This window comes from Neodiprion pinetum, chromosome 5 (assembly GCF_021155775.2).
Source record: "Neodiprion pinetum isolate iyNeoPine1 chromosome 5, iyNeoPine1.2, whole genome shotgun sequence".
Classification (NCBI taxonomy): domain Eukaryota; kingdom Metazoa; phylum Arthropoda; class Insecta; order Hymenoptera; family Diprionidae; genus Neodiprion; species Neodiprion pinetum.
This window is the reverse complement of record NC_060236.1, coordinates 3,599,323-3,624,953: the sequence shown is the minus strand read 5'-3', so window position 1 is coordinate 3,624,953 and position 25,631 is coordinate 3,599,323. Positions and strand designations below refer to the sequence as shown.

Below are 25,631 nucleotides of genomic sequence, written 5' to 3'. Positions count from 1 at the left end.
AGATTTTTCAGCGCAAAGAAACAGGTTAGCTTGCTCTGGGTATACGAGTTCGAGTAGAGAGAGAAACCGACGAGGTCTGGAACTGATTTTAACCCCCCCGCCAAGTAAGCGGTACTTAAAACTGCAGAAGCCTGAGGTAGTTTCGTTGTCGGTGGATTAAATGTAAGAAGGAAAACCGGGTGTACCCGGTGTCGAGAGAGAGAGAAAAGCGTAAATCCCACCTATACAATTAATTTTAACGACTCGTCGAAAGGAAATAAAAACTACGATCCGTAACCGCACCGCACGTTTTCCGGGGTTCAATAATTTCCTTCGCATTAAATTATTATCCTGCAACGTTTAATTTAAAAAAAATCCCCGGCGCCCCGACGAGCGAGAAACATTCAACGTCCTCGGACACAGCACGCGAGTAGTGGCCATTTTGTGATGTTGTGTTAGTATGCCAGTGTTCTTTGCGTATGTCGTCTATGTGTAACAACGTGCGAGGCTCGCACACGCTAAAATTCACGCACGCACACCGCGTCGAGGGGACGACCTCCTGGACGGGTTGACAATAGAAAGTTGGCTCCGTGACAGTGCGCCGCTGCTTCGCCGCTCGGCTCTGCTCTGCTCGAAAGCTTGCCTGCCTGTTTCTCTTTCGAGTAAAATATACCAACCAGTGTTTCGTTCGCGTACCGTGTCGTGACGCCCGTCGTTCCCCGAGTTTGAATAAACCCCAGTGTGCGTAAAACGTAATCGAGAGTATAAATTAACGTATCCCGCTGTCACGGAATCTTCGCAAAATCGCGGAACGCTGTAGAAAACACGCCGCTATATAAAATATCAATCGACGAAGCAGCAGCAGCAGCAGTGGCATCAGCGGCGACCGCGGCGATTTTTTAATTCGAAAAAACCCCATCGCGGATACTCGTATGGATTAAAAAAAAGCTCGGCAAAAGTGTGTGTTGACGTTTAACCTACGCTGTGAAAGCACAGTGCGTTCTTTCGTTCGTTCTTTCGTTCCATTTTCTTCGCTATTCCACCGTTCTGGAGTGCCTGTGTTCGTATGTGGAAAATTAGGAAAGGGAGAGAGCGGGAAGTCGGATATGTAACAGCGTGTTTGTCACGCGTGGAAATTTTTTTAAAAAAATTGAACAAATTCCAGAAGATAAAAGAAGTACCGGAGGATACTCCTGCGTCTTTAATACAATATCAAAAAGCGAGAGAGAGAGAAATAGAGGGAAATGATAATATCTATGTCAATAATAAGGCCGAAATAGTAGTGCAGTAGTAGGAGAAATACGTTACGGCCGCGCATAGACGTGGAGGATTTATGTGTAGTACGTACAGAGTGTGCAGTGTGTGACTACATAGTGCAGAGTGTAGCGAGAAACGACGGGGGTCACTAGCCTTTGGTGAGGCCGTGCTCCCGATACGCCAAAAATCTAAACTGCAATCTCTGTACAACTATTTTCACTGCTCTACAGACTGCAGGCGGCGGGTAGTTGGACCGACACTAAAATTCGTGTCTTATTCCCGTTCTCCCCCCTCCTCCACCTCAACTTCGATCCATCTCATCAACCGCCCTTACATTCTGGCATTCTGCTACTGTTGCATGCTGCAGTTGCCGAACGAGTCGAATGGTGCCAATGCTCGCTGTTTACACTGCATACCATGCACGTACGCACACACACACACACACACACAAACACTCGTAATTCGTTCTTGCAATTACCGTATTCTATTTTATATTGAAGTGGAAATTACGACACTGCACAGTGCCGCGTTACTTTCAACTAGGGACGAAAAAATATGTATGTACGTACGTATAATCTAGGATTGAAAATTAAAATAATGGAAAATAGAAACTGTATTTTCTGGCTCCAAGAATCGAATAAGGAATGAATATGATTTAAATAAGTAATATGTATTTACATATTAATCCGGGCCCTACTTTGAACGATTCCGTGCTATGTGAAAGGAATTCCCCTGTATGAATTCACGCTCTTTAATTAGCGACTAAAAGGAAACTCCGTATCATCAAGCTTCGTCGTTACACATACGTACACGCAGTCGTTCGAAATAGATTAGTTTTCAATTAAGAGTAAACGCGGAATATCAATTTCAAACTAAAGTTTACACGTAATATTATCTTCATACTTGTTATTATACTTTACCGTATTTATACCGCTGCTCGTTTTATACTTTATGCCGTTGTGGGTCTGATGATGGTCGGTATAAAGTCTGCATCTAGCTTCTAATACTTGTACCACAACGGCTATACACACAATATGTGGTTACATTTTACGACTACCTATATTTATATCCATATCTATACTCCACCATACGTTCAGCAATGATATAGACGCATACTTACTTGACGTTACGTATCTATAATATGTAAAATCGCGCCGAGTGTTTTACTAAGAAATAAGTCGCTCCTCGGTTCGCGGAGAATAGGATCTATAGATACTTCAACACTTTCGCGTTCGTTATACCATAACTTTTATTTCGCAGCGTGAATGAAAGGAAATACCGCGATTCTTTCCATCGGTCATTAGCGGCGAGACATAGCAATTTATTACTCTAACGGTAATTGTTTGCACTTTCTTGCATGTACGTACATACCACCCAGGGAAGAAGATCTTCGCTTTCCATCTCTATTTTCCAGATATAATAAAGTAAATAACGAGTAGAGTAGGTTGAACCTAACGATAAAAAAACGAAAAAGAATCCACAAATAATGAAAAAGTTGAAAATACCCGCGTAACTGGGATACAAATACGGTACACCATGCATGTAGGATAGTATTTTGTTGAATGAGAGTAAAAGTATGCATGCTGTGTCTCATTTCTTCTCTCTCTCTCTCTCTCTCTCTCTCTCTCTCTCTCTCTCTCGCTCTTTATCTCTCTCTGTAAACGAGAGAAAGGAACGATCGAACGAACAAATGAACGATGCGAATACTAGTTACGCGTCAAATTGACCTTGTCAAGGATATTCCTTCGGAATTATAATATGTAGAAGACACTGCTCTCTTCTCTCGCGTATGTGCGTAGAATAAACTGTGTACATTGGTCGTTACATAGGTGTGCGAAAACGCCGCGATTCAACGTTGTAATAATCGTCGGTATAAACAACACCGATATTACCAACCCGCGTGGCCCTTTCACTTCACCCTCCGTTCTCCATAACATTCAATAGCTGCTTCCCTCTACGGTGAAGTTATCGAAGCTTTCGCGTTTGAATGAAACTGTAGAGTGCGAAGGACAGGAAAAACCGAGCGATACGAACGACGACGCGAAAAAAGAAAAAAAAAACAAATTGTCGAGTAATTAAATTTCGAACGACTATACTCGTCGCGTGTCGCTTCTTGTTTATTCTTATTTTAATGAAAAAAAAAACAAAACAAACTGCATCGTTGACAAAAGAGAAAAAAAGAAAACCGTTTGCTGCAATCTTTGCATTCTATAGTTAAGCTACGTTACGTTGGGTACAATGGTGCATAAAACTAGATCCTCTCAACTCTTCGATGGTATATAACGTTTAATTAGTTACAATTAAATTCCAGTGTTCGTACCTGTGCAGTTTGAAGAAATACGGGCTTCTGCGTCACCCGTTTCGCGAATGATGACACATCACAGTTTTAACAAGAAGTGGTGAGCGTGATTTTACACACTGAGCTGAACTAAACTGAATTTAACTGAACTATATAACCGCACCGTGTAACACGGGATATAAACACGGGTCAATTATATGCGATTGTCGCGATTCTACGGGCACGCAACAGGTTCCCGGAATTATGAATGATTGTAATACGATACCGTGCGCGCTCTCGGAGCCCAACTATTCAAGCGATTGCAGAGTGTAGCAACTGGAGGAAAACCAAGGAATTGAAAAAAGATTTGTCGTTGCTGTCGACAATTCGTTTCATCAGCTATTGTATCGACCGACTGCAATTGCAGTTATGGCGGAGATTACAAAGACGACAGATTCAGCGTCGTCACTCGCTAACGGCTGTCCGACTGATAACACCCCCGATTCCACACCGCCTTCGATCGGTGTAAAAACCAACAGCGGTGATCTAAACTCTCGCAAAGTTGAAGAGAATGATGAAGAAGAAGAAGAAGAAGAGGAAGGAGAAGAAGAAGAAGAAGAAGAAGATGACGAAGAAGAAGAAGAAGAAGAAGAAGAAGAAGGAGAAAAAAAAAAAAGAGGGACGGAGGATGAAGAAACGGGAAGAGAATCTCCGTCGAAAAATGAGACAGCGTGCAGCAGCAAGCAGCTCGAGATAATAACCGCGTTAGATGAAAAATCCGAGAGTCCTCGAACAGTCGATGCAAAGTCGAATTCGCGGAAGACGGAACCGGAAATTGAGGAAGTGAAAAACCGCCTATCGCCGGTGATAGCGGAACCGCCGAAGCCGGAACTGGTCGAAGAAACTTCGAAACCGGACGATTCTAGAGACTGCAAGAACGCGGAAGTCCTCGAGGATGCAGAGGAGCTCGAATTAGATCCTCCCGAGACGACGTCTAACGAGAAGGAGGTCGTTGCGGACGGAACGACGCGGGTTGTCGAACCGGAAGAAAAAACTGACGAGGAAAGAGAACCTGATAAAACACAGGGGGGGAAATCAAGTACGGATATCGGCGATGAGGTGCCGCGTGTGAGTAAAGAGAGCGACGATCGGAAAGAGGAGGAAGTCGAGGACGACGAGGAGGAGGAAATGGCCGAGGAGGATGACGAGGAGGAGGACGAGGACGACGAGGATGAGGAAGACGATGACGAGAACGAGAACGAACAACTCGAGCTTGGAATTGTAGGTCCGCCAACGGCTGTAAGCGAGTTGATAAACGAGGAGGAACTGCGATGCGGTGAGTCCGTATTGGTCCCCGAAGGTAACGACGGCCAACCGGAAAATGTTCAGGATCACGTAGCCGAGTGGGTTCAGAATTCGGCGAACAGTAAAATCGACGAGCTTACGATCGAGGGGGAGGACGAGGACGAGACTGAGAACGATAACGATAACGATAGGCTGGAGATCGACGCCGAGGATGAGGACCTTGGTACCTCCACCAACGCCAAGGAGAGCCATGAGAAAACGGTCGAACCATCCGCTACCAGAAAGTCGAAGAGAGTCGTCAGCAACATCATAAAAAGGAGCATCAAGTGGTAAGTTGAAATGAAAATGAAACTGAAACTTGAAAAAACAATTATCATGGTATTCAGTGGTTATCCTTTGAAGGTTCTGAAAATTGTTCATGAATTTTCCTTGCGTTCTGACTGTATAATGCTATTTTTAATGTCCTTGAAGTTGTTAGGGATTTTCTTACCGGACACCACGATGTATACTTGTACACATGACATGCTCGTTGGATAATTCGTTCAAACAACGCTTTATAGACACCAAAATTTCTGTATTACCTCTCCAACACTTCGATCCCAACGAACAGATCGTTAGGCGTGCGTGCTGTGTTCGTTGACGATGCAGCGGTCAGTCCCACATCTCTTCCAATCATCGCACTTTGACCCTCTTTATTTATTGTGTAGCGTACGTACGTACGTACGTACATATATAACGGCTATCGTCGTTTCGATGGTTCCGATGCGCGTGGGTAGTATCGAATGCCTGGTGACTGTTCCTGTTTCCTACGTGTAAACGACGCCCCTGCCATCGGACCTCGGGGGCCGGCCCGTCTTATCATCGCCAGCGACCGACGTGGTATGTACGAGTGGGATAAGCGCCCCGCACGAAATGCACTGGTATGACTACACATATAGTGACGGAGATTGTGTGCGGGCAAGCATTCATCAGCGATGACGATGGCGACGACAACGACGAGGACGTGCCCGATGCAGGAGGCGGTGAAGACGATCTGGAAAAGGCAAACATTGACACGTGATAAGCCCTCCTCTCCTCGTCGATAACTTAATGCGCGCGCATCTAACCGCCTAAACCTAATTCTGACCGATCCCTGCGACCCTGGGCCCCTGAAGCGTCCCTGACTGGAGCACCGGCGCAACCCGAAAGAATGTCGAATATCTTGGCTTACCCGCGATCGGCGGATCCAACAGAGATAAAGATCAGCCCTCGAGATATAACCGCACCTCGGTGACTGATGATCTCTCGGTGGATAGAGAGAAAGAGACAGAGAGAGAGAGAGAGGGAGAGAGAGATGGCTGGAAATTTCAGATGCGCGGTATAACTATTCAATGGTCAGATATTATATCGTTTACTGTATATATACGGTTCTCCATGATGCTTTTTTGCGAGTCATTTGGTAACGCAGTTTTCTTTCATTACGCCACGACGGTGGATGACGATGGTTCACCGTGATGGTGGTCTAACTTCTCGCGTACGTTGTAATGTATAAAACATTAGTATTATATGTATTGCACAATCGGTCGGATTTCAGATGATATTAAATATTTATACAATATTAGCGAAGCTGCGTGCATCTGAATCAATACAATGACGATAATACACTTACTTGAAACGTGTGATGAAAGCATGTTACCGATACCACGATCGGAACCATTCTAGATTCGTAAATTACAGAGATAAACTCACGCGGATATACTCGACAACCGTATAATGTCGCGACTACGGCAACACGGTTTAGACGCCATTTTGCGCTGGACGAAATGGTTCTCCGTGCATGCATAATATAACGTGTACAGAAATAGGATGAAGATCGAAACAGTTTACGAGGTGATTTTACAACTATTTCCTTCATCGGTGATTGCGGTTCGTCCAAAATTTAAATTACAGAGGATTAGGATTATGGCTGTAAAACTCTTCAAGGATTTACCAAGGAGTGGCACTAAGAAGGAAACAAAAGGACCATGTACAGTTCCTTCAGGTTTACAAGCGTACTTTGAGCAATTGTCAGTTTTACCGTTACAGTAACAATGGTTCGACAAATCCTGTAGACATTACGAAAATCTTGGAATTATCGATTTATCTCACAGACTTATTGCGAGCCTGAATCTGGTAGCAATAAATTCTTCTTTTGTTTTTTTTTCGAAAGTCATCGCCGAAGTCATCTGCGAGTGCAACGTGTCTCCGAAATTCTGAAATGCCGTGAGTCCTGCACCACTAGTACCGTTCGCCACCATAATGGATTACCACCACTGCAGGGCCATAACGAACGAACAAAGGATCGAGACCCCCGGGGGTCGTTGGGGCCGAGGATTCCCACCGCGCAAAGGCCGATGGCTGCACATCTATACCTGCGGACAGTGTCCCGTATAGGAGTACGTACATTGCATAAACCCGACCGCGGCCGAACCCGAATACTTAGCCGGGCCATGGAAGGCATGCGGAATATCTGGCCGAGCGAAAGTATACGCAGTGTGTACTGGCACCGTCATTTACTCGTCGCCCGTAGGGGTATTACCGCTATTTCGGTACCATCCGCAGGTATATAAGAGAAGGTCCCCTCAAGGAGCCAGCAATGCGCACTCGGTGAAACACCGTTCCCCTGATATACAATATTAGACTGTAGAAACCAGGCTCCATGGCTTAAGCTCTATGCGTGGTCGGTTGGGACGGGAATTTTCAAGGGACCGTCCGACCCCGGCTTATCCAGGTACCGGGAAACAGGCCATATAATCGGCAATCCGAAGTCCTCCTTTCATTTGCAATTGCAATCGATTCCCGTTGTTCCTTGGAAACGTGTCCCGTTATAATTTGCGGTACAGTGTTATATATTTTCCGTCTTCTTCCTCCTCCATTATAATTCTTCTATCGCAGAAGAAGGTCCGGTACGGCTTCCGCCCGTCATCCTAACGTGTACAAGAACGACGTCAAATCGGTTCGATTCTTTACCCCCTACATTCTTGTTAGTCTACGCGCGGTGCAATGCAACCTGTATTCGGCACGTTAGACCGTGAAGGGTGCAGTCAGTTCTCGGTCCCGTTGTTCGGGTGGCTCAACTTCTCGCGTCTTTCTTGTCTTCTCTCTCCGTCCCTCTCTCTCTCTCTCTTCTTTTTCCTCCGTGGCAACGACACGAAGAAGTGAGCGATGGTTGGACAGAGGGGTGTTCATCCCTCGCCCGGGGGTCGGATGAACCTGAAACGCGTCGCGTAGTTGTTGCTGCGGTAGCCGCCACTCGTACACGACGTGCAGCAGTAAGAAGGGGTGGTTGTTCAGGCAGGCAGGCAGGCAAGCAGCGGGTATTGATCCTTTGAGGGTGACGCTGCTGCGGCCGTCATGATGGAGAGGGGCGCAGGACGAACGAACGAACCAACTATAGCTGAGGAAGGCAGCGACGTGTTGGCTGACGATGGTCTTCACGTCGTAACCGGCGAACGAACAAGGATCCGGATGGTTCCTCTTCTCGAGGAAGACGATACGTGAGATGTATCATTGCACATCCGATGCACGTGGCGCAGTACACGCGGTGCTCTTTCTCTCGATGACGAAGAGATCGGTTTTCTCGCGCGATGCGTTGTCTCTTTTCCTTTCTCTTCTACTTTCCCTTCTTTCTTCCTCTCTCCCCTCCTCTCTCTTTCTCGCTCTCTCTCTCTCTCTCTCTCTCTCTTTCTTTCCCTCTGTAGTCTGCACAGGCTGTTGCTTGGTCTTTGCGGGTGTCGAGTTACGCTGGCGAGCGATCAGAGGGCGGCAAGAGGAGAAGGAGGGAAAGGAGACTGGATGGAGGGGATGGAACGCCCGGCCATCGTTCTCCAGCTGCGCTTCGTTCCGTAACCCCGATCATGACGACGACGACGACGATCTTTGCCGCGGGTTGATATACGCGATGGGCTCTGGTTCCCTCGTCCTGAAACGAGGTACCACCATCCTTGAAACGCGAACGTGAAACGTTGCGGTGTGATTTCCGAGGTTATCCGGGCGATGGAGGCTGAATGGCACGTATACGTACAGGCTGCCGGACCGGAAGTAGCTCCGTCTTTGTCGCCGGCAGGGCCTCCGTTCCGTCTCTTCTCTTCTCCTCTTCTCTGGACGGTTGTACACGCTTTGGACACTACGGAGTTGCGTGCGTGTGCAACGCTTCGTATCTCTCGCTCTCTCGCTTCGCACACAAAGCTCTCTCGTGTACCGCCTCCTCCCCGGTTGCGGTTCGCTATCGCGACTAACCAGCCCAAACCTGGCATGCCGTGCCGTTTAGCTCCTAATCGCATAGACGGAGAAAAAATATATGTATGTATATATATATATATATATGTATTATATACATCGCTGGAGGTTTTTGGTGTCCGTACACCGCGGCAAGGGCGGGTCCAAGGTCATATCTGAACGCTCAGTCATACCCACATCCTCTTCCGTCTTTTTCTAACGACGTTTCAAGGCGCGTCGAACATTGAACATTACATCGTGCCGCAGCAACGGTATAGTTAGTTTGCGCCGTGTAACAATCCTTCTCGTTTCGCCCTTTCGCGCGGGTTCAATGGACCCCGTCATGTAACAACGTCGAAATAGGATAGCCGAAGAAGGGAGAGAACTGGGCTTGGTAGCGCTGGTTGAAAAGCCCGAGGTAACAGAGACTAGGAGGAGGACCACCGGCTGGCTGGAGGGGAAACCGGCAAATTCTCTGGGGGTGGCGAACCCCTCTAGAGGAGGACTTATTGGTCTCTCGTACGTCCGTCCTCCCCGCTCTCTGCTCTCTATCTATATATCTCTCTCTCTCTCCCCGTCGCCCTTTCCCTTCCCTTCCCTTCCCTTCCCGTCCCGACCCTTCGTTTCGCTTCTCCCTCGTTCTCACACTCCGTCTATATCTCTCTCCTCTCCTCTACCCCGCCGCGGCAGCAGCAGCGGTACCAACACAATGACTCGAAGCGGCAGCATCAGCATCACCATCGGCATCAGCAGCAGCAGCAGCGGCGAACCCCGAATTTATACATGTATGGGTGTAGAGTCCACGCAACGGGACACGATGCAGGCAGCTGCTTCCCCTGCTGCCGACCGGCCGGCCGGCATCAGCGTCAGTGGCACCAGCGGCAGCATCAGCGGCGTCATAGGAGACCAACGAGGACCACCGCAGACCGTAGGCATTGCGTCGTGTCGCGTCGCGTCGCTTCGCTTCGCCACCGGCCTTCTTTCCCGCCTCGAGTTCTCCGTCAGCCCCTCTGTTGGTTGCGCGTCGCGACGCGGCGTGGTTTCCTCTGCTTCCTTCGCCGCCTCGATCCCTCGCTCTTCGCCCCGCGCCTCCCGCTTCGCTCGCCTGCCTGCCTGCCTGACTGCCTGACTGCCAGCCTGACTCGCTTGCTCGCTCGCTCTCCCTGTCATCTTGGTGTTCGGCATAGGCCAGTCGCGACGTGCGTCACCCAGGAACGGACGAGCGGAGGCCGCCGTGCACTCTTCGCTCAAGTTCGGTTCTGAGCTTCGTCACGATACTTCACGACGACACTTCGGGGTCATCAGACGGTTTTCTCCGTTAGACACTGGCACTCGGTGTCCAATCGGCATTCGGAGAGGAGGGGGAGGAGCAGGGGAAGAAAGTGGGGGAGGGAAACAACGACCGGCAACCACCACGCGCCCCCAAAGACACGGAGAACCAGGCCGACCCGCCGGTACTCATGCCGCTGCTGTTGTTGCTGCTGCTTCGCTTCGCGTCAATCCGTATTAACTACTCGAACGTCTGTGGAGTCTGGTGTCTGGGTGTCTGGTGCCACAAGACGGCCGCCATTTCACTTTAAGTCTCCTTGTTATTGGCAGATGCGCGACGAGAGCCAACGAGAGCGATATACTACAGTGCCGTAACTAGCTACGGTTGTGAACCGCCTTTCATCCGTATCACGCGTTCGCAGTTGCCCGGTTCGGTTGGTTCCATCTACCACTGATCGTCCGCTGGCTGTTGCTACTGACTCTGGACGCGTAGCTCATTGTTGTTTTCTTCATATCGGTCACACGTGTTACGGACGACGGGAGTTTTTTCATCGCTGATTATTATCATTGTTGTGAAGAGTGTTGATGATTGTACGTATAGTTACTTTACCGTCATCGGCATTGACATTGTCGTGAATTTCGTGTCGTTTCGGCGGACCTCGTCACAGCCACCCTCTATCGCAGTGTTTGTGTTCTCCCTGCCGGTAAACTCTCGAGTCGCGTTACTCATCGGGTGGTTACACACCGTCATCGTTACCGTCATCGTGGATGATGGTCAACGTGGTCCAAAGGTTTGGTTCAACCTACAAGGAAACGTGACGATACCAGTGACAATAATAAACGCCATTAGAGTTTCATGTAATTAAACAAAGGCAAGGGCGAACTCAACCGATAAGATAATATCTCCGTGGTCGTTCGGTCTGTGCCATCGAGAACTGAGTACAGAGTGAACTCCGTGTTACCGCGTACCAAACACGCTTCGAAGTGGAATTGGAATCGGAACTATGAACGGCGCGGCCATGGAGGCACGCGTCCTTGTTCTCGTTAAAAGTTACAGTGGAAGGTTGTGTCGCTGCAGGTAACTGTGAACGTGCCGAGCGTTGTTCATCTTCGTCGACGTAAGCTACGAAAGTGAAGTGGCGTGAACGACGACGTTAAGCGTCGTTAAGGGGATCAAAGAGACCGTGAGCTACACCGAGAGAGAGAGAGAGAGAGTGAGAGTGTCCGATACCCGAAGACGTTGGTGCAAAGGATAAAACTGTGTTGTTGCGTAATAAAAGAAAAGAGGGAAAAAAAAAGAAAAAGAGGAATAAAGATGCCGCAATGCGCCGTTGCAACGTGTCGCAACAGCCACCGAAGGACCCGGGGTCGTCGTATCCGTTACCATCGATTCCCCCAGCTACCGGAAGTCCGTTCCCGTTGGGTCCGCGCCTGCGGTCGGGTTCCGCTTTCGAACGGCAATGCCCCGTTCAACATACAGACGGCAAGGATATGCTCTCTCCACTTCACCAACGAGTCGTACGAGAAGGACGTCGAGCACATGGTGCTCGGTCTTCCGGCACGAAGTCGGCTTCGAAGGGGTGCCGTGCCGACCGTATGCGTACCGGTTTCAGTCCAGCCGGTAACAAAGATGCTGGTCGAGGACGCAAAGCGGTCGCTTCTCAAGGTCCCTCCCCCCCAACCCAAGCAGATTCGCAACGATCGCAAAACCCCGACAAGTACCGATGTCCCGGTCAAAGAAGGCAACGTGGACGAAAACGTCGTCGTTGTTCAGGGTGGTAAAAAGAAATCACTTGCATCCGGTGCTCGGTTTAACAAAGCTGCTGTAACGTCGTCCGTTAACGCGATCGCCGCTGACGGTGAACAGAAAATGGCGGGAATCGACGTCCTACTCGCCCTAGGACTTAAACCAGCCCCGCGGTGAGTCAGCGCTCAGCTCGCCCTCTTCTTCAACCTCCCCCCACCACCCTTTGCTCCGGGTCTCCTTATTCACTATCTTCCCTTTCCCCTGTCGTCGGTCGCTGCACTAACCCTCGCCTACCCCCTTGCCCCTGACCCTCTCTTTCTTGGTAATCTCGTTACCGAATTTCTCCCTACGCGTTTGTCGTCCGCCTACCTTTCTTCTTCCTATCTTCCTTACTCTTTCTTCATACTTTTTCCGCATATTATACTTGCATCCTAATCTGTGTCGTTGTGCAGGAATGCAACGTGTACGCAAACACGTTCGTCTTTGTAGTGTACTAGTTTGTGCGGTTCACATGGATGTACGTCATACATATCCATGTATATGTATATAGGACGATTATCCTGGAGAATATGATCTTTGCGACATCCTCGGACCCTTTTTGACATTTCCGATTTCCCACTGACGCGCATTGGTTGCGTTCGCTCTGCGAAAAAATCTAAAATATTTTACGGATACTAACTATGGTTTGGATGCAACGTCGTTATTATTATTACCACATTTGTCTGCGGTGTAACAAGATTCTTAAAAATGCAATGCGCTGCCTCGTATAATCACATGCAAGCCGATCATACCACAGATTGGTATCAGATATTATTACGTCGTTGCCCCTACTTGGAAAAAATATGTATTTAATATATACCTATATATATTGTACCAATTACCACTTATCGCAATAGTGTCAATTAGTAGGTTGAGTAAACAGATTATCGCCTTTGTCAGCGTACGATGATGCACCTAATATACGCATACGTTTCTCGTTTGAGAAACGAATTTGCCCACAAACGAACGCACGGACGCGCACACATATATACGTATGACAAGTTTTATGGTTTTACAAACGATTTTCCAAAATTTTCAAACCCTAATTTCCAAATTTGAGGACGATAATAGTACGGTTTATTCTGGGTATACTATTATGAGACACAAATATGCCATATAATTCACAATACCGTGTATAAAATTTTACTGACCATTACCGTTATTTCCACAGTCTCAATAAAATGCACGCCATGGATACGTCTGGGATCGGCAAAGGTGGCGCGGGAAGTGAGAAGGTGGCTAAGAAGGGTGAGAAAATCGTTCAGGGTAAACGAGAGAAGACAACGCCGGTGAATAGCAAAAGTTTGGTGAAAGAACAGCGGAAGAACGCGGGCTTAGGGGTCGTTAACGCCGAATCTACGGCGACGGCTCTACCGATTTCGCATCAGAGGAATCATCGCGATCGTAAAAATCATCAGAATCATACGAATCATCGTAGAAACGGCGGCGAACCACCCGCGGATCCAGCAAGGAACTACGGCGTGAAAAAAGAGCCGACATCGGAACCGGAAACCGACCTGGAACATGAGAGGGACGCCCTACCGGAGCTTAGAAAACGTAGCGGTTCCAATAATACGACGAAGAATCTCAAGTCAGAAAGGTTGTCGAAAAAACGACGGTCCACCGATGAGATTATGCAAAATTCTAACGGTAGTTCGAAACGCGCCTGCCTTGAACAGAGGGAGGAACTCATTTCGTCTATCGTCGGTGGTGATAAAATTACAACCGAGGAACTCGCCGTCAGGGCCGAACAGCTGCGCGCTGAGTTACAGGTGATATTTTTTTTATATATCTCTGTCTTTTATTTATTTATTTGTTTTTTTATTTTTTTTTTTTTTTTACGGCAGACAAGTTTTCTCTTCAGTTTCGTAATTTTGTTACGCGCGGACTTTTTACACACCTGTAAAATTGATGTAAAAGTTTGTATCCACGATTAGAAGTGGAAAATGGGACATTAAAATCCAATTACCAACATCAGATGATTGAATATTGTGATACCGTACGAGTATCATAAAGTTTGTCATCCCCTAAGTCATCCATGCAACCTTTAAGGTATCACAGCTCTTTTAAATATTATACGTAATTTTAAAACTGTGTTCGCATATTCTGACCAGGCATTAGACCAGCTGGCACGTGACAAGGAGAAGGAATGGAACGAGATTCTCAGCATGAGAAAGTTGAAGGAAGAGGCCTATCTGAGGATCGAACGAAGGCGGCAGGTCGTCGGTTTTATGGAAGGTAACAGTTGCCAGCTTAACGAGTCCTCGTCCGTACTACCGACTGGGAGTATTTCGCTGGAACAGGAGTGGGACAACGCGAAAGAGAAAAGTAACTCGACTGAGGCGACCTTAAGCGACAAGAGTACATCGAGGCCGCAGGTGAGAGAGCGAGAGAGAAAGATTTGAGTTTACATTTATTCGCGCTTACAGCTAGATCGAATACCGTGAGAAAATTGGGCTTACAATATTGCTAGTGTTGTTTATGCCGTTGTTTTTCTACGTATATATTTATATCAACAGGTGACCTCTAAGCAAAATGAAAACGGACAGAAGGAATCCTCGGACGGCGGGCAAAATTCGGAGAACAGGCAAATCGGGGAAGGTCGACAGGGTCCCATGGTCGACGTGCGAACAATCATCGCCGATTACAGGCTTCGGCATCCCGAAACTGTGCCTCGAAGGTACGCGAATCGCGAGGCAGGGAACCGTCTTCGGTATCATTAGCCCAAACGCGCATGTAGCTTGTTGTAGAAACAGTTCAAGGTGATGCATAGGAATGATGTGATTTCGAATAAATTACAAACTGTGACAATTCACACTTCTTCGTTAACAGTTTTGATGATGATTTACTATAGGTAATAGTGAGAATTGAGCTAAATACATTCTTTGGAATATCAAAAAAGCAATTCCTGAATCCGACGCGAAAATAAATATCAACATCACGTTAAGTGTTACGAAGAAATTCGAAAACTGTGATTTAGAGAGGCAAGATTATTCACTTTTCCTTATTCCAGAAGTAGGCGAATGAGAAATTCTGTTAATGTCGGTTTGGGCGCCGGAGGTGCGGTCGTCGAAACGACCCAGATTGGAGCCGATTCTCGACCTTCGAGCACGGATTCCTGCAAGAGCAGCTCAAATCCAACTGACCCTAGCAATTCTATGAGCTTTAAAGACGTTCTTGTACAGTTTGCGAAGCTAAGCCAGCAGCAAGGTAGCTAACCTCGTGATTTTTCGCGCAATTCAAATTTTACACAATCTTCGTAGATATGATAGACATAAAAATTTATTTATACCGGCAATTTCAGGGGAAGCGGTGAAAACGCCACAGAATTATCCGGACGTAACACTTCATCCTGTATTACCGACTCCGGCTCCGCCTCAAGCGGCTACGGTACAGCAATCCGGGTCTTTGCTTCACGGTATTTTGACTAAAACCCAAACTGTACGGCCAACGACGTTCTCGCCAACGTTGGCGAGGCTATTGACCGCACCCGAAAGAGAGAGATGCAACCCCGTAGCCACATCCACACCCCAACAGCAGACCGCTACTACGCAGCATTTACTACAGGCCTACCAGGGGACCAATCCCGTTTCCATCAGCGACCTTTTATCTTCCTCCAAAGTGAGCTCGAGAGAAAATTTTTTACGTCGTTGAGTGGTGTTTGGTAGTGGCAATTTTTCTTGGTGTTTTTTTTTTTCCCCCATATTTTTCACAACGTTCAGCCAGGAGGATCTGTGCAAACTTTGGAAATCTGATTAAACTGGCAAAAGTCAAGTAATTCACTTAAAAATTGAATATCTACAATGCTGTGTGGGTGTTTCTTTTTTAAATCACGCCTAATTTGTTTCGACTCAATAGTTTCCCAACCAGGTAATCTGCACAGAATTTTGATCCCCTCATGATTTGCAATCATTTCATTGTATCTTTTTATACATCGTTCATACAATTTTTAAAACGTTAATTACCGGTTCAGAAAATCTGTTAATTAAAGCAATTCCGTCAGTAAAAGTTTTTAACAAACCCGAATACCCCGTTCGCATATTCTCTATGTATCTATGTAGAAATGGAATTACTTGTTCCGGGCCCACTACTTCAATTCATGTATTCGTATTTCAAATAGTAAGAGTAGCAAACATCACTGTTATTTCTTTTCTCCCTCCCAAGGCTTTTTAATTCCCTTTCATGTGGGTTTCTAAGTCACAAAATTAACGTAAATTCGTTTCAGGCACGGACGGAAATAACAATAACGCCTGTGGTTAACACCCCGATTGTTCAGTCTCATTCGAACAGCCTTATTCACGTGGTAAGCCACAGCTACTTACTCATTTTCTTAGATATGAAAAAAAATAATCATTCTCATTCTCAAGCACGATTAAGTGAGGATTATCCAGGGATATGTATACATACTGAGATGACCCAATAAATAAATAATTATTGGCTTAAATCCATTCTTCGAAAATTTCGGATTGAATTGAATGTATATGAATTAATTCGAATACAATTTAGTCCGGAATCTGTTGTACACCACATTCTGGGATCTGTTTTTGCTTAGTGGGTTATATCAAATGTCTACCGATTTATAATGTTTTTTTTTCTACAATCATTACAGGAAGACGTAGAGGAGGAAACGACGGTAATCGAAGAACGAAGCCGATCAACAAATGCCAGGGACGACAGTCCACCACGTTGTCAAGGGTGCCAAGATCGGGCCGCGCAATTTGTCTGCGCGGGTTGCGGTAACCAGTGGTACTGCAGTCGAGAGTGTCAGGTAATTATAACTTATACTGTCGTAGTACTCAGGATAAACTTGTATTGTTGTAAATGGACTTTGTAACGATTTAAAAAAATGATTTTACCGATTGCAGGTATCCGCGTGGGACGAGCATTCCGAGGTCTGCTCTGGGTAGGTATAATGGTGAAGGTGAATTTCAGAGTCGAATCGGTATTACCAAAAGGAGAATTTTCAGATGCGAAAGTAAGAATAAAAAAGAAAGAAAAAAACGAAAAAAGAAAAAGATGAATCGAAAATGAATCTAGTCACGAGGAGGACACCAAGAAGGGGAGGAAAAGGGACAGAGGAATATTACCTATATTTTTTACCCATTTCAAAATAATTGAACAAAAAAGAAGAATGAAAGAAAATAACATGTATAAGAATAATTCCTACTCGCAAAGGATAATTGACTGTCGGGTCGTTATACCGTGATTATAAAAATTGAAAGAACGTTTGTTAAATTATTACCGATGGTCATTGCAACACGTGTTCTTGCGAGCAATTGAACGATTTCGCTCTACAGTTTTGTACAATTATTCATTATTTTTTCTTCTTTTTTTAAGTTCAAATATGCATTGTAGTGAAAACAAGACCCGATACGTACGTTGTTGATAATGTATTCGATTAAATTTAGATAGGTGAAAATTTCAAATAACATTGAAAAGAGATATATTATCCAAAACTAATCGATGATGATAAGTATGCAAACGGGCACAAACCTCAAGGTCCTGCAACAGAGCGTCTCTACTATGACGAAATCTGTTAATAACAGGTTTTATGAGAAATGAAAAAAATTACACCTGTTAATATGTGTGTCAAAGAAACGTAAGAATATGACGAAGCCTATGTTGGCTGTGTGCTGACAAACGTTTTTAAAAATTGATTGGTATATATATTTCTTATCGAGCGATGTATCCTCCTAACTTGTGCGCGGCGTATCAGCTTGTAAACAGCTTATGTATTTACAGAAAAACGGAAGAAACAAAATAATAAGGCTCGACCGACGTGTATAATACCTACATACGTGTAACGCGCATATAACTATTTTATACAATATTTGTTACCATCGTGTACATTAAAACTAAAAGAAAAACAATATTAGACTTAAACTAGAAGTGTAAGACGTTTTTTTCCCGTTTCGTTTCCTGTAATTTAGTTTGTAATATGTATGTATTCCGTTTCAATCTCAATTTTTTGTTTTTGTTACTATACTTAGTCCCAAGTTTATTTTATTTTTTTCCCCCAAAAATCCAAAAAATAATCTGTAGCTAAAGAGTTCCTACAGGTCAAAATGTACGTTATATTTTAACCGTTTCAAGATGAAATGAAATAAACAATATGATTTCTATTGTACTCACACGGCTATTATAAAAAATACTTGTATGTGAAGTTGGTCCACCCTTAATCCCTGAACGTAAATTGACAAACGCACCCACTACCGTGGTTGAAAGTCACTTTCTCTCTCCTTCTCGTTGGACGTAAATTGGACTCTGATTACCAATTCTTTGGGAAAAAAAGTTGATCAGGAATTCTGTGAATTACACAAAGTCATTGGAAGTAAAGATTGTCAGGAATTTGACGGTATGACATGACGGGGCAAATGGATATCGGAAAGAACTGAGGCAGTAGAAAAAGATGCAAGGGCAACCTTTGGAGGGCTGCTGTTATTATTCATATGTAAAATATGGGTCAGGTCACGCCTATAACGTTGATTAGAATTTGCGCTATGAGCCAGCAGGTTGTAGCAGTGCTTGGAGTGTGGATCCTTGTAAGTATTCTCGTGTCTAACCGAGGCACTTGAAGTTCGGCACGTAGCCAGACAAACTTGAAATCGATCAAGAGTTCGCAATCGATGGCGAAACACATTTTCTTCTGCCTTTCTTGTTCTGCGACTCTGATCATAAGCGGATTTTATCTCTGGCTCATTTGCCTACAGAAAAACGAAAAAAAAAAAAGTTAAGTAGGATTGCCAACTGAGTCTGAAAATTTTTCAAACGACACATACCTTTCCTGGGCGTAAACAACATGACACGCAGTATTCAAAGACTGCGCAACATCCTTCAGCATTGCAAGTTTGGCAACTATGACGCTCTCGTTTAACTAACGTCTGTATATTTGTGTCAGTTTCTTCTGTTTTAACATTTGCAGCAGATATCTCTTCCGAACAACATCCTGATGGCAGAACTTCACCTCTGGTACACACATATCCATGTTCGTCCACAATCAGTGCTTTGCCCTGCAAAATTTCAATTACATTGATTAAATGGTTCAAAAATATCTCTAAACACCTTCGTTACCTGTATGGAATTTCGGCAAGTATTTCTTGCTGGATGACTGCCGTTAAGAGCAGATGTCGCCTCTTCATCGGGGTCAATATCATCATTCAGTACCTGCATTTCCCAGAGGTACGGTTTGTCAGTCGAAAAATAAAGCTGGTCATCATCGGCGTCGCTCTCTACCAAAGCTCCTTTCTTTGAAAAGGAAAGAAATACGAAGAATTGGTAATAAATTATTGATGTTTCTTAAAGTATCATCAAACAAATACATTTATATTACTTTTTTCTATATGTATAATGCGAAGCTTTAATTATCTATCTCTCTCTCAATGATGCTTTTCATGACATGCATACGAATTGTTATTTTTAGAAGTTGCGTCATTTGTAAATTTTATGTGTACCGCCGATAAATGTGTAATTGAATTAACAATGTTTACCTCATGCTGGAGTAAACTCAGCGCACAGTAAGTTAGAGAAACCGCGAATATAACACCAAGAACGAAACGACGTCTTAACAGTCTGACCACTGTCGTCCAACTTGGCATTATTGAAGCTTATGCCGTTGAATATTTCTTCGGAGGTTTAGTTTAAATTTTTAGGTCCCCGTCTTTCAAGGCACTCAGATCTTGACAAGGTGTTATTTATTTTTAAACCTCATAGTAACCTACAAAGCATCAGATCACGGTCCCACTGCGACGCCATGTCAACAATCAAGGATTATAAATCATTAATGAGTGCAATGTGCGTGTAAATTACTGATTTCTATCTATACACTGGATGCGATATCCCGTGTTATTTTTATTTATTTTTTTTTGTGACAAATTGAAGTTGTAATGCGGCCATGTTGCTTGTAGTCATTTGTCAAATGTTGCGAGCAGCGAAATAATTTCGCGGGAAACGGTATAAACTGCTTGAAAATAGATAGCGGTAAATGAGGATATAACAACGTACTTAATACAAAATTTGTCACGAAAATATAGAAAATATCAAATGCCAATGAATCTAACTGGTGTTACCAACGGCGAGAGATCTTGATCATTGTTGATTCGGAGATGTAACTTCGTGTAAAGCCCGCGTGATGCGTGCTCAACAGTTCCCAAGTGACGGTTTTGGACGTTTTGGATTTCTCTCTGTTTTGGATATCAACCAGTACGCTGTAATCTGACATCTGTTTTCGATTCGTAGCCTGGCGAATCGTAACGCAGTTCGGAAAATTCAAAACTGTAGCGTCTCATCGAAAGCGTTACAGCAAGTTTTTTCATTTACTTGCTATATATCCCCGCCAAAAACGGCACGACCAGGTTCTAGTCGTTCTAGAATTTGTTTGGTTTCGATACACGCTGTAAGTATATTTGCTTAACAAAATTGATACCGATTACGGGAAAGCATTGAGCAGTGTTTACTATTTTCGCTCTGGACTTACATTCGATCGTAAATATGCATGAAGGTGGATGTAACATTGGTAAAATCTCCATAACTGGACTGTTCCAGCAAAGATTTTTTGACATTATTTGCTCTGTAAATATGCCCTGAGGCATGCATCGAGCCGAAGCAAATATTTCAATCAATTTCTTCTCAGAAGCCGCGCAGAAACTTACAAATGTCAGATCACCACTCAGAAGTAACAACGCCGCAGAGCAAAAGGTTTCGAAACAGCTCCACTATGTTTACTCCTTATACCCCTGGTCGTGCTCAGCGCAGAATGCAATTTGACCCAAGATCCAGGCATACCGTCGTTGACATAGAAGACCCCGATGCCGAAGATAACATAGACGATGCTTTGTTAGGTATGTTTATGTGACGTGGATGGAGAGATGATTGCTAGTTAGCATGACATATTTTTCTCTATTCATTTGCAGATTTGATTAAACTCACCTGGAATATCTCGGCAGTATCACCTTTATTCGGTCTCGACATTAAAGATGACGTGAGATTAAAACAGTACTCCAAAAAACTCAGAGAAATGGTGGCAACCTCTTTGTACAAAGATAATGTATCTTACGAAGCTAAATTCACTCCTATGCATCATCTGGTATGCAGTCCTTCAGATCCTCCAGCTGTAAAGGTACGCCAAGGTTATTTGCAGAATACAGAGGGATTGATTTCAATAATCAAAATTGTTACAAGTTTAACAAAATCTTCTGAATAGCAAGAAAATTTCTCTATATATATGAGAATGACTATATTTCATAATCTGTCGTACATGTAACCCCCACTCGCCAGTTTGTAATGGAGACTACATAAAACGTACTGACAACCTTTTTTTCCAGGTAGAAGTCCATTCCAAAGACGACGAACAGGATACTGAAATGAAACAAATTTATCTGGGAATATTTTTGTCCTGGGGTCCTAGGTCTGACGTGGAAGCGGAAAATGTAAAATTACCAATTCTATTAAACAGAGGACTGCAAGGTGTTGCGCAGGCTGTACACTCTACATTAAGTCAGATGTTTGACTGTACAATTACAGCTATGCCAGCCAGTCAGGAAGATCTTATGTGGTTAACTACGATTGTTCTTAACTCTGATGTAGCTGAATCGCGAAGCACTAAGAAGACTGCTCAGTATGAATTAATACTAGAGTATACTATCCCTGAATTGCCGGCATCTGACTTGATCAAAGTCAAATTTCCGCTGAAGACTATGAAGACTTTGTGGTCAAAGTAAATTCCAACTACTTTCACCTTTATTATTAGCCTACTTTTGATGCAGTAGCAACGCCTTCTAAATATGGTCATTATTTGAAATGTCGTGTTTCTGAATATGTAGAAATTATTATTGATTTTGAATTTAATTGATTTCAGAATCTGTCCCACTCATCTGAGTGCCACAAACGATAATGAGCAAGTCGCTAGTATAATAGATTTGAGTCAGGTGAATCGGTTTTTCGAATGTCTGAGGATTAAGATGCTGAAGAGTGCTAGTCTCGAGTTGGGATATTGTTTACTGGAAAAAATTAGCTTGCCAAATTTTACCATTAAATCTAATAAGGTTTGTCACGATCTCTCCTTTATACATTAGTGACTATGAGTTGAAAAATAAATTTAAACTACACATTTTCTAAGTAAACTATTGGAATTTTTACAGAACAGAGAACAACTGATTTAATTTCATTACGCGTACTTTGTCAACTTAGTTAACGTATGTGTACTTATATTGTATTCCCATATATTTCAGATGAAAGTAACAGATATTGAAGCGATTGATCGAGTTCTTTGGTTTTTTCAAGAAAAAGCCGTACTTCATTTTCAAGCCCCAATCCCAATTAGGAATGAAGAGTGTTAATTAATTGTCTTGTTAATCTTGCATTTAATGTCTTGATATACTGTGGTACATATTTCTCTACAATGTTTACTCGTTAATGCATCTAAAAGTGCTTGTAATTTTAACCAAATTTAATATCTTTTCGTTATTTATACGTAGTGTTTTAGATTAATTAGTCAATTCCGATATTTTTATAATCTTCATACTTACCGTGTCGTTCCGAATATAAGCTGAGGTTTTTTGTCGTTGACAGTACCTGCCAAAATAGTTCTCGTCTTATACGCGGACCCGGTGTCTTATATGCGAGTAACTATGAAAAACACCCTGAAATATTCTCAGAATTGCGGGTCGTCTTATATGCGGGGTCTGCTTATACTCGGAACAACACAGTATTTAGTATTATCCGTTGAAAACTACCTCTTATAATATTAGTATAGTATAATATTATGCCTTAATTACTTAAACGTTATTCCTGGGATCGTTTGATCAATTCTTAAACGCGGATTCACGTCCTATTACTTGATTAAAGACGTTACTCGCAATTTTACGTTGTCGTACTATTAAGTAGTAAATTCATCTGTAAGAATTGTCGAACGCGTATACGCGGCGCGAAAATTTCGTATTTTAATGGCCCCCAATGCGCGATCAATAAAGTCGTAGAAGAAGCGTTCGTGGCCGGACGTATGGTTCGTTTGTGTGTTAAAGGGATCGAATTTATGGAAATTAAATATTTTATTACTTGATGAATGCGTAAAAATAGTTGTTGTTATTTACCTTGTAAATATAACTTCCGTTTAGTCAAATTGGGCTCTGCTCAAGGTGAATTATGCACATTAAATAAATTTTTAATATCACTTCGAATTTTGGTCTTCAGAATTATGGTTTTCTAAAATAACGTTTATTCATACCTCGTGAAATAACATCCCTGGCCCATATATCATTTTTATTGAGTTGTGAGAATTTTTTATTCATAAGTCATGTCAATCGTAACATAGATTCTTTACCGTAATTATCTGTTATAGCAAATTGAAAAGTACAAGTCTTATGTACGCAAAATTGGATACTGGAATAAATTCTGACCTGCTTGGCACAAAATTGAATTTAATTAGTACATAACGCAAAATGGCATCGATTGAAGAAAGTTGGAAGGAGGCTACAGAAGGATTGAACAGTGACACGTGCGACACTTGGATAATCAAGTTGCAGGATGTCTATTCTGAAGAGAAACGAACCTACCACAATCTTGATTATCTTCAAGACAAGTTACTCCACTACTACGAGATTAAGGACAATTTAACTAATCCCAGGGCCGTACTCCTCGCACTGTTCTTTCAAAAGTAACTTATCAATCGATGATAACATATGTTTGAATAAAGATAAATAAAATATTTAAACCTGATGTAAATTTTGCAGTTTTGAGTATGATCCAAAGGCGTTGGATTGCGAGGAAAAAAATCTACAACACTTTATTACCTTTGCAGATGAGGCAGAAATCCCTGCGGTGAGTTCAATTACTTTTCATCTCGGTACATCTCTCTAATTGAATTCAATAACGTTACAAGTTTCTATCAAAGACTTGACAATCTACATTCCCAGGATGGAGAATTACGCAATGAGGTTTGTGCTCTGCTGAAAGCAGCTGCTACTCATAGTACAGATGCACACAAGGTTGGAGGTGCCTTTGGCGAAGAGGATGCTCACTATCTTCTTGACTTGGATATGGCCATACTGGGTGCCGAACCTGAGAAGTATACAGAATATACAGAACGTGTACGCGGTGAATATGGGTTCCTTAGTGCACCGATGTATACCGCGTTAAGACTTAAGGTAATTTGTATACGTCCTTATGTTCCTACTTTGTACAGACATTTATAATTGATATGATCTTTTGTTCGCTTTGTTTTCTTTTTTTTTTTTGGGTTGATGGCATACGAATTTTACAGGTGTTGCAAAATTTTTTGCAAATTCCAAACATATTTGCTACCAAGGAGTTTCGCGAAAAGTTTGAGGAACAAGCACGTAAAAATATCCAAGCTGAAGTTGCGCTGTTGTCTTAGGAACTGAAGATTTGATGTCGTATGGGCATTTATACCTATATGTTAACACCTTACATTTACGTTCGTTTATTCTTCTCCTTTTTCGCTTTTTTACTGTTGCTAACTAAACCGCTGTGATTGAAATGATCGAGATATTATGTAAAACAACAACGGATACATCACCTATAACTGATTGTGAATGTGAGAATATAAATATTCGCTATAATTCAACATGTATTATCATTAACATGACAAAAAATTCTGATTTACAAACATTGTTGACATAATGTGGTACAACTATAAAGAAAATTTCCAGCCACATTGACGGTCCCCATTGCTGTCTTTTTTTAAATAATATTTCAAAAATCAGAGTTGCATATTTTTCAGTGTGAATAATGGACAATATATCTGATTTTTTTTAATGATATTAAATTCAAAACACGAACAAGAATTGACGTCGATCTATTATAATTCATGAAGTATGTACACATGTCTTTAGCTTCGATATACTAGATGCGATATTGACAGACAACGGAGTGAAAATACTACGTGTAATAAGAAGAGTATCTTCATTTTAAAGATTTTTGCCAATGATGCGCACATGTAGTTTCTTTGTCGAATAACGAATCGAATAGGAATCAAAGACATTGATACGTGTTTCGTGAATTAGTTATTGTCTTGTATGTAATAAATCGATGATTTGTGACAAAATAAAAACGTATATGATGTTGTAGTTTGGGTATAATCGTTAATAGAGGACCCCATGAATCATGTTCTATCATCAATACATATTTTTTTATAAAAAGGCTTTCGACCACCAGCAGTTGTACTCTACTATGGTAAATATTGCTCTGCATTATCCATTGCTTTCGTGATGCTAAATACGACAGAATATTGTCGGTAACCGAAATGCATTTACCGTCCAGGAGCACCTGGAAAATTAGTTCCAAAGACTTATTTAGTATCATAGGGCGCTACTAAAACGGGGACATGAATAAAAAAAAAAAGTGTATTAATTCATTACAATATTTTTCATGAGCTGTCGAAATCTTCCCTCGCTGAGTGTAGTATGCTCCACCGTACCGTTTCCGAATAATTTCAATCCAAAGTTGAGGGTTTTACGGTACGAACAACGCGAGCAAGCGAGAGCGAAAACGTACCAGTAGCGTTTG

General features: G+C 43.3%; 3 protein-coding genes and 1 long non-coding RNA gene across 19 annotated transcripts; 2 read left to right on the top strand and 2 right to left on the bottom strand.

The window, feature by feature from the left end:
* The first annotated feature begins 16 nt into the window (after positions 1-16).
* On the top strand, positions 17-18,237 carry LOC124219177 (AT-rich interactive domain-containing protein 4B). 10 transcript variants are annotated; one of them, XM_046626411.2, is made up of 11 exons: positions 17-104; positions 3,548-5,148; positions 13,282-13,882; positions 14,225-14,488; positions 14,630-14,790; positions 15,124-15,320; positions 15,415-15,731; positions 16,336-16,413; positions 16,720-16,878; positions 16,976-17,013; positions 17,078-18,237. In XM_046626411.2, exons 2-11 carry the CDS (start codon positions 3,944-3,946, stop codon positions 17,139-17,141), a joined length of 3,084 nt encoding a protein of 1,027 aa, XP_046482367.1. In that variant the 5' UTR covers positions 17-104; positions 3,548-3,943; the 3' UTR covers positions 17,142-18,237. The 10 variants fall into 10 exon arrangements, with proteins under 10 accessions (XP_046482367.1, XP_046482365.1, XP_046482368.1 ...); XM_046626409.2 differs by having other exon boundaries at positions 17-136; XM_046626412.2 differs by having other exon boundaries at positions 17-162; positions 15,127-15,320.
* Positions 16,723-20,013, bottom strand: LOC124219186 (SREBP regulating gene protein). Of its 2 annotated transcripts, XM_046626439.2 has the most exons (5): positions 19,598-20,013; positions 19,182-19,355; positions 18,890-19,120; positions 18,533-18,814; positions 16,723-18,415 (listed from the first exon to the last, which is right to left on the bottom strand). In XM_046626439.2, exons 1-5 carry the CDS (start codon positions 19,703-19,705, stop codon positions 18,407-18,409), a joined length of 804 nt encoding a protein of 267 aa, XP_046482395.1. In that variant the 5' UTR covers positions 19,706-20,013; the 3' UTR covers positions 16,723-18,406. The 2 variants fall into 2 exon arrangements, with proteins under 2 accessions (XP_046482395.1, XP_046482393.1); XM_046626437.2 differs by having other exon boundaries at positions 16,723-18,814; positions 19,598-19,739.
* A 259-nt stretch (positions 20,014-20,272) lies between these two features.
* Positions 20,273-25,192, top strand: LOC124219187 (uncharacterized). Of its 6 annotated transcripts, none has more exons than XM_069135972.1 (6): positions 20,273-20,502; positions 20,740-20,947; positions 21,020-21,225; positions 21,431-21,822; positions 21,964-22,150; positions 23,446-23,644. In XM_069135972.1, the coding sequence occupies exons 2-6, from the start codon at positions 20,761-20,763 to the stop codon at positions 23,500-23,502; spliced, it is 1,029 nt and encodes a 342-aa protein (XP_068992073.1). In that variant the 5' UTR covers positions 20,273-20,502; positions 20,740-20,760; the 3' UTR covers positions 23,503-23,644. The 6 variants fall into 6 exon arrangements, with proteins under 6 accessions (XP_068992073.1, XP_046482383.1, XP_046482382.1 ...); XM_046626427.2 differs by lacking the exon at positions 23,446-23,644 and adding an exon at positions 22,337-23,242 and having other exon boundaries at positions 20,280-20,502; positions 20,652-20,947; XM_046626426.2 differs by lacking the exon at positions 23,446-23,644 and adding an exon at positions 22,337-23,242 and having other exon boundaries at positions 20,283-20,502.
* On the bottom strand, positions 25,056-25,600 carry LOC124219189 (uncharacterized). The gene is made up of 2 exons (XR_006883341.2): positions 25,484-25,600; positions 25,056-25,391 (listed from the first exon to the last, which is right to left on the bottom strand). It is a non-coding gene; the product is annotated as an uncharacterized lncRNA (long non-coding RNA).
* Between the last annotated feature and the right edge of the window lie 31 nt (positions 25,601-25,631).